The following is a 12,764-nucleotide window of genomic DNA, read 5'->3' as shown; positions in this document are numbered from 1 at the left end:
AGTGTAAACATGTCGAAGAGTCCTGCCAATGTCTTCCACACACACCACAATGCCCACCACCCAAGGGAAGTCTTTCATTCAGGGACAATTTCATCCTATATTATATGTGTTTCCTCCACCACAGACATCCCAGTGTAAACATGTCCAAGAGCCCTGCCAATGTCTTCCACACACACCACAATGCCCACCACTTAAGTCAAGGCTTTCATACGGGGACAATTCCATGCTAGATTGCATGTGTTTCCTCCACCACAGACATCCCAGTGTAAACATGTCCAAGAGCCCTGCCACTTTCCTCCACCAACACCACAATGCCCACCACCCAAGTCAAGGCTTTCATACGGGGACAATTCCATCCTAGATTGGATGTGTTTCCTCCACCACAGACATCCCAGTGTAAATATGTCTAAGATCCCTCAGGGTAAACATGTCTAAGAGCCCTGCCAATGTCCTCCACCAACACCACACTGCCCACCACCCAAGTCAAGGCTTTCATACGGGGACAATTCCATCCTAGATTGTGTGTGTTTCCTCCACCACAGACATCCCAGTGTAAGCATGTCCAAGAGCCCTACCACGTCTGTGGTGGCGGAAACACATACAATCTAGGATGAAATTGTCCCGGAATGAAAGCATTCCTTATGTGGTGGGCAGTGTGTTGTTGGTGGAGGACATTGGCAGTGCTCTTGGAGATATTTACACTGTGATGTCTGTAGTGGAGGAAACACATCCAATCAAGGATGGAATTGTCCACGTATGAAAGCCTTGACTTGGGTGATAGGCTGTCTGGTGCTGGCGGAGGACATTGGCAGGGCTCTTGGACATGTTTACACTGGGATGTCTGTGGTGGAGGAAACACATACAATCTAGGATGGAATTGTCCCGGAATGAAAGCATTCCTTATGTGGTGGGCAGTGTGTTGTTGGTGGAGGACATTGGCAGGGCTCTTGGACATGCTTACACTGGGATGTCTATGGTGAAGGAAACACATACAATCTAGGATGGAACTGTTCCCGAAGGAAAGCCTTCCCTTGGGTGGTGGGCAATGTGGTGTTGGTGGAGGACATTGACAGGGCTCTTGGACATTTTTACACTGGGATGTCTGTGGTGGAGGAAACACACACAATCTAGGATGAAATTGTCCCCGAATGAAAGCATTTCTTGGGTGATGGGCAGTGTGTCGTTGGTGGAGGACATTGGCATGGCTCTTGGACATGTTTACACTGGGATGTCTGTGCTGGAGGAAACACATACAACCTAGGATGGAATTGTCCCCGTATGAAAGCCTTGACTTGAGTGGTGGGCATTGTGGTGTGTGTCAAAGACATTGGCAGGGCTCTTGGACATGTTTACACTGGGATGTCTGTGGTGGAGGAAACACATACAATCTAGGATGGAACTGTCCCCGAATAAAAGCATTCCTTGGGTGGTGGGCAGTGTGGTGTTGGTAGAGGACATAGGCAGGGTTCTTGGACATGTTTACACTGAGATGTCTGTGGTGGAGGAAACACATACAATCTAGGATGAAATTGTCCCTGAATGAAAGCATTCCTTATGTGGTGGGCAGTGTATTCTATAGCTGTGTGTGTATATACGGAAAATACTAATTCCCTTCTCTTCTTCCAGCCTTCCAGCCCCACTTCGTCCACTCCTCCTCCGCAGCCGGTGATGATGGAAGCCTGGGCCTCGGCCCCCAAACCCAAGCCCGACCAAGCAGTAGTGCGCAAACACATCGAGAAGATGGTGGAGGTATTATTATTATTACTATTACGACGAGGGTTGAATGAAAAGTAATGCCTCCACCTTCGTAACTCCTCAAGAGATGGCAGTGCTGGTATGCGGCAGGAACTGGCTTGTTCAGTAGACTCTCCTCATATTATTATTATTGTTGTTGTTGTTGTTGTTATAGATAATAGTAATAATCTCCCAACAGCCCCAGCTGTAAGGAATAGGAATGCAATAAGTTGCAACTGTAATGTAATTATACCGTCGTGATATATGTAGATGATATGATGATACGATCCGCATCCCCTGTCGTGTCTTTTTCAGTCGGTTTTCCGGAACTTCGATGTGGACGGAGACGGACACATTTCTCAGGAAGAGTTCCAGATCATCCGGAATAACTTCCCGTACCTCTGTAAATTCGGAGACCTGGATGAGAACCAGTGAGTTACATATTTGGTGGGGAGGGTCTGTTGTGTGTATATGTATGTATTGTGTCAGGAGTGACGTGAGAAACTGCAAGTCCCTTCTGGTGTGAGAGAATTGGCTGTCTGCAAGGACGTTGCTCAGGGGACGCACAGATCTTATTTTTTGATGTTTTACCATCCTTGTGGGAGGCTTCTCTCATGTCCTCACATGGGGAGCTGGAGCTGACAGAGGGAGCTCATCCGCGCTCTCCCTAGATTCGAACCTGTGACCTGTCGGTCTTCAGTTTAACCCATCGTGCCACTGGGAGCTCCTAGTCATTTGTGTAAATATTAGACATTGTTGGAGCAAGCACACTCCATTCTTTGTCTTCGCCATCTGCTTCTCTGACCCTGGGACTCAACAAAAAAGCTCCTGTTTTGTAGCAGATTTCCTTGAGTGGTGATGGCACGATCGTCAGCGTAGATGAAACTCTCTGTTTTGTAGCAGATGTCCTATGACATGGGTGAGGTGGTAGTCCTTTGTGATATAATTTTTTCTCAGGAGAAGGCGATGATTTATAGTGTCATCAGCTGCTTCTCTGACCCTGGGAATCAACAAAAAAGCTCCTGTTTTGTAGCAGATTTCCTTGAGTGGTGATGGCACGATCGTCAGCATAGATGGCACGATCGTCAGCATAGATCGTCAGCATATTATAATTTTTTTCTCAGGAGAAGGTGATGATTTATACTCCTAATATTTAATAATACTATTTATATTATTATTAAACAACATTTTAAACAACCCAATGTATAAACACGAGATATGACTTAACCACTAAAATTAAATAGAAAACACAGCCTGTTATAACAGACATAAGACCAAACATCAAACATTGCATGGAAACAACTATCTATCTATCTATCTATCTATCTATAATTTATTCATTCATTCTTTGCTTTATCTCTCCTGAAGGAGACTCGTTATTATTATATTATTATATAAATGATAATATATTTATTATATAATAATATTATTATAATATTATTATTTATATATGTGTGTAATATTTATTTATACTTTGCTTTATCTCTCCCAAAAGAGATTCAATATTATATTAATAATAATATTATAGTATATTATTATTATAATTATAATATTTAAACTATATATATATGTGTGTGTGTGTATGTGTGTGTGTGTGTATAGTATTTATTTATACTTTGCTTTATCTCTCCCAAAACTAAGATATTAATAATAATATTATAGTATATTATTATTATAATTATATTATATTTTAACATATATATATGTGTGTGTGTGTGTGTGTGTGTGTGTAATGTTCATTTGTGGGATTAATTACTGGACGAGTTGACATGAAATTTGGACACAGTACACCTAACAATCCAATAAGTGTCCATCACCCATAAACACACACATACGCACACACACACACACACAAAACCCCAGCGGAGCAGACTTAAAAACTCAAAAAATACACCATATATACATATACACATACACTCATATAAATATGCACATGCATACATTCATACACACACACACACACACACATATATATATATATATATATGCACAAACATACACATATACACACATACATATACAAACACACATATATACACATACACTTGCACAAATACATGCGCATGTACCTATATATATATATATATATATATATATATATATATATATATGCACATGCACACACACACATATATATATCCACATACACATATACACACAGATATGCATATAGACCAGCACACACATATACACAATATGCATGTACAGATATAAACACACAAATACACAAATATATATGCACACATATATATCCACATACACATATACACACAGATATGCATATAGACCAGCACACACATATACACAATATGCATGTACACATATAAACACACAAATACACAAATATATACACACACACATATATATCCACATATACATATACACACAGATATGCATATAGACCAGCACACACATATACACAATATGCATGTACAGATATAAACACACAAATACACAAATATATATGCACACATATATATCCACATACACATATACACACAGATATGCATATAGACCAGCACACACATATACACAATATGCATGTACACATATAAACACACAAATACACAAATATATATACACACAGATATATACACCCACATATATACATAAGCAAACACACATATATACACAAATATATACATACACATACATGCACACACAAAACACATATACACAGACTGGGCCACAGCAACGCGTGGCAGGGGACGGCTAGTGTGTGTGTGTGTGTGTATGTACAAAAACACACACACACTTACACTCTCTCTCTCTGCTTTATCTCTCCCAAAGGAGACTCAATATTGTTATATTAATATTAATAATAATAGTAATATAATAATAATAATAATAATAATAATAATAATAATAATAATAATATGAAATCCAACATATAGATCTTGGTTACTGTGACATACTGTGTTTTGGTGTCAATAAAATAATAATAATAATAATAATAATAATAATAATAATAATACATCACACAGTCCTAGACACTTGGGAAGTGTTCGACTTGTGATTTTGTGATACGGAATCCAGCATATAGATCTCGTTTGCTGTGACATACTGTGCTTTTGTGTCAATAATAATAATAATAATAATAATAGACTCCTAGATTTCAAAGGGACCCCCAGGGGTCATCTAGTATAATAATAATAATAATAATAATAATAATAATAATAATAATATGAAATTCAGCATATAGATCTCGTTTGCTGTGACATACTGTGCTTTTGTGTCAACAATAATAATAATAATAATAATAATAATAATAATAATAGACTCCTAGAGTTCAAAAGGACCCTAAGGGTCATCTAGAATAATAATAATAATAACAATAATAATAATAATAATAATATGAAATCCAGCATATAGATCTCATTTACTTTGACATACTGTGCTTTTGTGTCAATAATAATAATAATAATAATAATAATAGACTCCTAGAGTTCAAAGAGACCCCCAAGGGCCATCTATAATAATAATAATAATAATAATAATAAGAATAATATGAAATCCAGCATATAGATCTCGTTTGCTGTGACATACTGTGTTTTTGTGTCAATAATAATAATAATAATAATAGACTCCTAGATTTCAAAGGGACCCCCAAGGGTCATCTAGTATAATAATAATAATAATAATAATAATAATAATAATATGAAATCCAGCATATAGATCTCGTTTGCTGTGACATACTGTGTTTTAGTGTCAATAATAATAATAATAATAATAATAATAATAATAGACTCCTAGAGTTCAAAGGGACCCTAAGGGTCATCTAGAATAATAATAATAATAATAATAATAATAATAATATGAAATCCAGCATATAGATCTCGTTTGCGGTGACATACTGTGCTTTTGTGTCAATAATAATAATAATAATAGACTCCTAGAGTTCAAAGGGACCCCCAAGGGTCATCTAGTATAATAATAATAATAATAATAATAATAATAATAATAGTAATGGACTCCTAGAGTTCAAAAGGACCCCCAAGGGTCATCTAGTATAATAATAATAATAATAATAATAATAATAATAATAATAGACTCCTAGAGTTCAAAGGGACCCCCAAGGGTCATCTAGTATAATAATAATAATAATAATAATAATAATAATAATAGTAATGGACTCCTAGAGTTCAAAAGGACCCCCAAGGGTCATCTAGTAGTAGAATAATAATAATAATAATAATAATAATAATAATAATATGAAATCCAGCATATAGATCCCATTTGCTGTGACATACTGTGTTTTAGTGTCTGCAAAATAATAATAATAATAATAATAATAATAATAATAATAGGGCTCAGTGTTTCCTCCTTGTAATGAATTCCCTTTCTCCAAGGGATAGGAAGCTTCTCTTTTAATATGTCTAAAGGGATGTCCAGCCAAATTGGGACAGACGGCGGCCTGATTTGACCCCACAAATGCTCCCACATTTCAGAGTAATTGCAGCTGTCTCCATTTCTCCGCAACTCGCCGTGACCTCAGAGGCTGAATTTCACGGAAAGTTGTGGGACTTCGTGTCAATCTTCCTAACAAGCGGGTTGGTTGGACTCGATCCTGTAAAGTTTGTGATGTCTGGCATAAGCTGTTATGGAATGATAGGCTAGATGACCTCTGGGGGACCCCTTTCTCGTTCGGGGACTCAAGGAATGATGGAAGTGTGAGATGCAGTGGGATTGTTTTGGAGGGAAGAGAATGTGGGAGTGGACTGTGTGTTCTTTTAAAAGGACGGGAAGCCGTGCCAATAGTTCTTCTGGGGCATCGGACGGCCTGAGAAACGGGCCTTATTTGGGGCCGCTCGTGCTTCGGTTTGCAGCTGCGTCCAAGGCAAAGGCTCCAACGTTTTGGGTTTTCCTCTTCTGAACTTCGCTGTTGTAGGAACTCCCATCCCTTGCACCGTTTGCTCTTTTCCGTTTACTTGTGGTTGAACCATAGAATCCTCGAGTTGGGAGGGAACCCTAAAGGTCATCTAGTCCAACCCCATTTTGCCAGGTTGGAAGACGTCAACAAAGTCCTCCCATTAGGATGCTCATCCAGCCAAGATCGTCCATCCCCAATCCCTTTCTACCACAACCAAATCCCTCCTGACAGATGATCAACATTAGAAAACGTTGATCATTTCCGCTCCCTTGGCAGCCACCTCTCCACCAAAGTCAATATCGACACCGAAATACAACACCGCCTGAGCTCTGCGAGTGCAGCTTTTTTCCAAATGAAGCAGAGAGTGTTTGAGGACCAAGCTGCTTGTTTATAAAGCTATTGTCCTCCCAACCCTGCTATACACCTGCGAGACGTGGACTGTCTACAGACGTCAACATTGACACTGTAAAGCTATTGTCCTCCCAACCCTGCTGTACGCCTGCGAGACGTGGACTGTCTACAGACATCAACGTTGACACTGTAAAGCTATTGTCCTCCCAACCCTGCTGTACGCCTGCAAGACGTGGACTGACTACAGACATCAACGTTGACACTGTAAAGCTATTGTCCTCCCAACCCTGCTGTACGCCTGCGAGACGTGGACTGTCTACAGACATCAACGTTGACACTGTAAAGCTATTGTCCTCCCAACCCTGCTATACGCCTGCAAGACGTGGACTGACTACAGACATCAACGTTGACACTGTAAAGCTATTGTCCTCCCAACCCTGCTGTACGCCTGCGAAACGTGGACTGACTACAGACGTCAACATTGACACTATAAAGCTATTGTCCTCCCAACCCTGCTGTACGCCTGCGAAACATGGACTGTCTACAGATGTCAACATTGACTTGAGCTCTGCAAGTGCAGCATTCCTTCAAATGAAACACAGAATGTTTGAGGACCGGGACATCCGTAGGGAGACCAAGGTGCTTGTTTATAAAGCTATTGTCCTCCCAACCCTGCTGTACGCCTGCAAGACGTGGACTGTCTACAGACGTCAACATTGAGACTGAAACACAACACCTCCTCAGCTCTGCAAGTGCAGCATTTTTTAAAATGAGGCACAGAGTGTTTGAGGACCGGGACATCCGTAGGGATACCAAGGTGCTTGTTTATAAAGATATTGTCATCCCAACCCTGCTCTACGTCTGCGAGACGAGGACTGTCTACAGACGTCAATATTGACACTGAAATTCAACACCGCCTGAGCTCTGCGAGTGCAGCATTTTTCCGAATGAAGCAGAAAGTGTTTGAGGACTACGACATCCGTAGGGATACCAAGGTGCTTGTTTATAAAGCTATTGTCCTCCCAACACTGCTGTACGCCTGCGAAACATGGACTGTCTACAGATGTCAACACAGAGAATTGAATACAATACCACCTGAGCTCTGCAAGTGCAGCATTCTTCCGAATGAAGCAGAGAGTGTTTAAGGACCAGGACATCCATAGGGATACTAAGGTGCTTGTTTATAAAGCTATTGTTCTCCCAACCCTGCTATACGCCTGCAAGACATGGACAGTCTACAGATGTCAACACTGAGACAGAAATACAACACCTCCTGAGCTCTGCGAGTGCAGCATTTTTCTAAATAAGCCACAGAGTGTTTGAGGACCAGGACATCCGTAGGGAGACCAAGGTGCTTGTTTATAAAGCTATTGTCCTCCCAACCCTGCTATACGTTTGCGAAACGTGGACTGTCTACAGATGTTACATGCAACTCCTGGAACGATTCCATCAGCACTGCTTCCGGAAAATCCTGCAAATCTTTTGGGAAGATAGGTAGACAAACATCAGTGTGCTGGAAGAAGCAAAGACCACCAGCATTGAAGTGATGGTCCTCCGCCATCAACTCCGCTGGACCGGCCACGTTGTCCGGATTCCCAACCACCATCTCCCAAAGCAGTTGCTCTACTCCGAACTTAAGAACGGAAAATAGAAGGTTGGAGGAGAGGAAAAGAGATTGAAAGATGGACTCAAAGCCAAACTTTGGAATAGACACTGAGAACTGAGAAGCTTTGGCTCTTGAGCGCTCCAGCTGGAGGTCAGCTGTGACCAGCAGTGCTGCAGAATGTGAAGAGGCACGAATGGAGGGCGAAAGAGAGAAACCTGGGAGTCATTGTCTTTTTATCCTGTCCCATGTTCTTTCTGTCTTCTCTTCCAGATCATTACATTAAGAGTTTGTTTTAATTATTTTTGCCAGTTTATTTATTAAATGTCTTTTATCTCATTTTAATTATTGCCATATCAATCTAAAACAATTAATTTCATTGGTTAGTGAAGTAATATTGTGTAGGGTGAGAGTATGTTAATGATAATGTATCATAGTAAACTATCACCTAAACTTTTCTCATAGTAAACTTTTCTCCTTTTTTTGGAATGCCACACAGACTTTATATGTGTGAATAATAATAATAATAATAATAATAATAATAATAATAATAATAATAGAATCATAGAATCATAGAATCAAAGAGTTGGAAGAGACCTCATGGGCACCCAGTCCAACCCCATTCTGCCAAGAAGCAGGAATATTGCATTCAAATCACCCCTGACAGATGGCCATCCAGCCTCTGCTTAAAAGCTTCCAAAGAAGGAGCCTCCACCACACTCCGGGGCAGAGAGTTCCACTGCTGAACGGCTCTCACAGTCAGGAAGTTCTTCCTAATGTTCTGATGGAATCTCCTCTCTTGTAGTTTGAAGGCAATAAAAGAAGAAGTAGAGGCACGAAAGATCAGCTTCTGATTGACAAAATAATACTGGAGAATTGCAAAAGCCGCAGAACAAACCTCTATACAACTTGGATTGATTACATGGTTGGATCATCAAATGTCTAGACGTCATCCGGGTTTGTTAAAATATTAGAAAGTTCGCCGAAAATGCAATGAAACAATGGAAAATTGAGTTGGTTGTGGGCAATGAAAGCTATGGAACTGGCACAAACCAATAAAGGTGGTCCAAGTGGTGATCGGCACACTGGGTGCAGTGCCAAAGACCTTGGCCTGGACTTAAACACAATCGGCGCTGACAAAATTACCGTCTGCCTGCTGCAAATGGCCACCTTACTGGGATCTGCATGCATTATTCACCAATACATCACACAGTCCTAGACACTTGGGAAGTGTCCGACGTGTGATCCAATACAACAGCAAGCAGAGTGATCTTGTTTGCTGTGGACTCATCTTGTTATGTTTCACATAATAATAATAATAGTAATAATAATAATAATAATAATAATAATAATAATAATAGGCAATAAAAGAAGAAGTAGAGGCATGAAAGATCAGCTTCTGATTGATAAAATAATACTGGAGAATTGCAAAAGCCACAAAACAAACCTCTATACAACTTGGATTGATTACCTGGTTGAATTATCAAATGTCTAGATGTCATCCGGATTAGTGAAAATATTAGAAATTTCACTGAAAATGCAATGAAACAATGGAAAACTGAGTTGTTTGTGGGCAATGAAAGCTATGGAACTGTTAGCTGGCACAAATCAGTCAAGGTGGTCCCAGTGGTGATCGGCACACTGGGTGCAGTGCCAAAGACCTTGGCCTGGACTTAAACACAATAGGTGCAGACAAAATTACCATCTGCCAGCTGCAAAAAGCCACCTTATTGGGATCTGCACGCATTATTCGCCGATACATGACACAGTCCTAGACACTTGGGAAGGGTCCGACGTGTGATCCAATACAACAGCCAGCAGAGTGATCTTGTCTGCTGTGGACTCATCTTGTTGTGTTTCTAATAATAATAATAATAATAATAATAATAATAATAATAATAATAATAGGCAATAAAAGAAGAAGTAGGGGCACGAAAGATCAGCTTCTGATTGACGAAATGATACTGGAGAATTGCAAAAGCCTCAAAACAAACCTCTATACAACTTGGATTGATTACCTGGTTGGATTATGAAATGTCTAGATGTCATCCGGGTTTGTGAAAATATTAGAAAGTTCACCGAAAATGCAATGAAACAATGGAAAACTGAGTTGTTTGTGGGCAATGAAAGCTATGGAACTGTTAGCTGGCACAAATCAGTCAAGGTGGTCCCAGTGGTGATCGGCACACTGGGTGCAGTGCCTCAAGACCTTGGCCTGCACTTAAACACAATCGGCGCTGGCAAAATTACCGTCTGACTGCTGCAAATGGCCACCTTACTGGGATCTGCTGCATGCATTATTCACCAATACATCACACAGTCCTAGACACTTAGGAAGGGTCCGACGTGTGATCCAATACAACAGCCAGCAGAGTGATCTTGTTTGCTGTGGACTCTTCTTGTTGTGTTTCAAATAATGATAATAATAATAATAATAATAATAATAATAATAATAGGCAATAAAAGAAGAAGTAGAGGCACGAAAGATCAGCTTCTGATTGACGAAATGATACTGGAGAATTGCAAAAGCCGCAGAACAAACCTCTATACAACTTGGATTGATTACATGGTTGGATTATCAAATGTCTAGATGTCATCCGGGTTTGTGAAAATATTAGAAAGTTCACCGAAAATGCAACGAAACAATGGAAAACTGAGTTGCTTGTTGACAATGAAAGCTATGGAACAATGAAAGCTATGGACAATGAAAGCTACTGGTACAAACCAGTAAAGGTGGTCCCAGTGGTGATCGGCACACTGGGTGTAGTGCCTAAAGACCTTGGCCTGCACTTAAACACAATTAGCACTGACAAAATTACCATCTGCCAGCTGCAAAAGGCCACCTTACTGGGATCTGCATGCACTATTCGCCTATACATCACACAGTCCTAGACACTTGGGAAGGGTCTGACGTGTGATCCAATACAACAGCCAGCAGAGTGTCTGCTGTGGACTTATCTTGATGTGTTTCTAATAATAATAATAATAATAATAATAATAATAGGCAATAAAAGAAGTAGAGGCACGAAAGATCAGCTTCTGATTGACGAAATGATACTGGAGAATTGCAAAAGCCACAAAACAAACCTCTTTACTACTTGGATTGATTACATGGTTGGATTATCAAATGTCTAGATGTCATCTGGATTAGTGAAAATATTAGAAAGTTCACCAAAAATGCAATGAAACAATGGAAAACTGAGTTGCTTGTTGACAATGAAAGCTATGGAACAATGAAAGCTATGGACAATGAAAGCTACTGGTACAAACCAGTAAAGGTGGTCCCAGTGGTGATCGGCACACTGGGTGCAGTGCCTCAAGACCTTGGCCTGCACTTAAACACAATCGGCACTGACAAGATTACCATCTGCCATCTGCAAAAAGCCACCTTATTGGGATCTGCACACATTATTTGCCGATACATTACACAGTTCTAGACACTTGGGAAGTGTCCGACATGTGATCCAATACAACAGCCAGGAGAGTGTCTGCTGTGGACTCATCTTGTTGTGTTTCTAATACTACTACTACTACTACTACTAATAATAATAATAATAATAAATAGCATTGGAGCTCCCGGTGGTGCAGTGGGTTAAACCACTGAGATGCTGAACTTGCTGATTGAAAGGTTGCAGGTTCGAATCTGGGGAGTAGGGTGAGCTTCTGTTGTTAGCCCCAGCTTCTGCCAACCTAGCAGTTCGAAAACATGCAAATGTGAGTAAATCAATAGGTACCGCTTCTGCGGGAAGGTAACGGTGTTCCATGAAGGTAACGGCGTTCCATGTTGTGCTGGCCACAACATGGAAGGTGTCTACGGACAACGCCAGCTCTTCGCCTTAGAAATGGAGATGAGCACCAGAGTCCTAGAGTAAGACACAACAGGACTTAATGTCAGGGGAAAACCTTTACCTTTACTAATAATAGCAGTGGAACTCTCTGCCCCGGAGTGTGGTGGAGGCTCCTTCTTTGGAAAGAGGTTGAATGGCCATCTGTCAGGGGTGCTTTGAATGCAATTTTCCTGCTTCTTGGCAAAATGGGGTTGGACTGGATGGCCCACGAGGTCTCTTCCAACTCTAGGCTTCTATGAGTTTGTGAACTTTCTAATATTTTCACAAACCCGGATGACATCTAGACATTTGATAATCCAACCATGTAATCAATATCTATGATTCTAATAATAATAATAATAATAATAGTAGTAATAAT

The 12,764-nt window shown here is 40.2% G+C and overlaps 1 protein-coding gene across 2 annotated transcripts in view; it reads left to right on the top strand.

Moving 5' to 3' along the window:
• RASGRP2 (RAS guanyl releasing protein 2) overlaps positions 1-12,764 on the top strand; it is a 95,359-nt gene that overhangs the window by 59,376 nt on the left and 23,219 nt on the right. For both annotated transcript variants that reach the window (XM_067472524.1, XM_067472525.1), the window contains exons 11-12: positions 1,627-1,749; positions 2,050-2,165. In XM_067472524.1, the coding sequence (XP_067328625.1) occupies positions 1,627-1,749; positions 2,050-2,165 (239 nt within the window). The remainder of the gene's footprint in view (positions 1-1,626; positions 1,750-2,049; positions 2,166-12,764) is intronic.

This window comes from Anolis sagrei, chromosome 12, assembly GCF_037176765.1.
Source record: "Anolis sagrei isolate rAnoSag1 chromosome 12, rAnoSag1.mat, whole genome shotgun sequence".
Lineage (NCBI taxonomy): Eukaryota > Metazoa > Chordata > Lepidosauria > Squamata > Dactyloidae > Anolis > Anolis sagrei.
The sequence above is the reverse complement of the archived record's forward strand: the minus strand, read 5'-3'. Positions and strand labels throughout refer to the sequence as shown.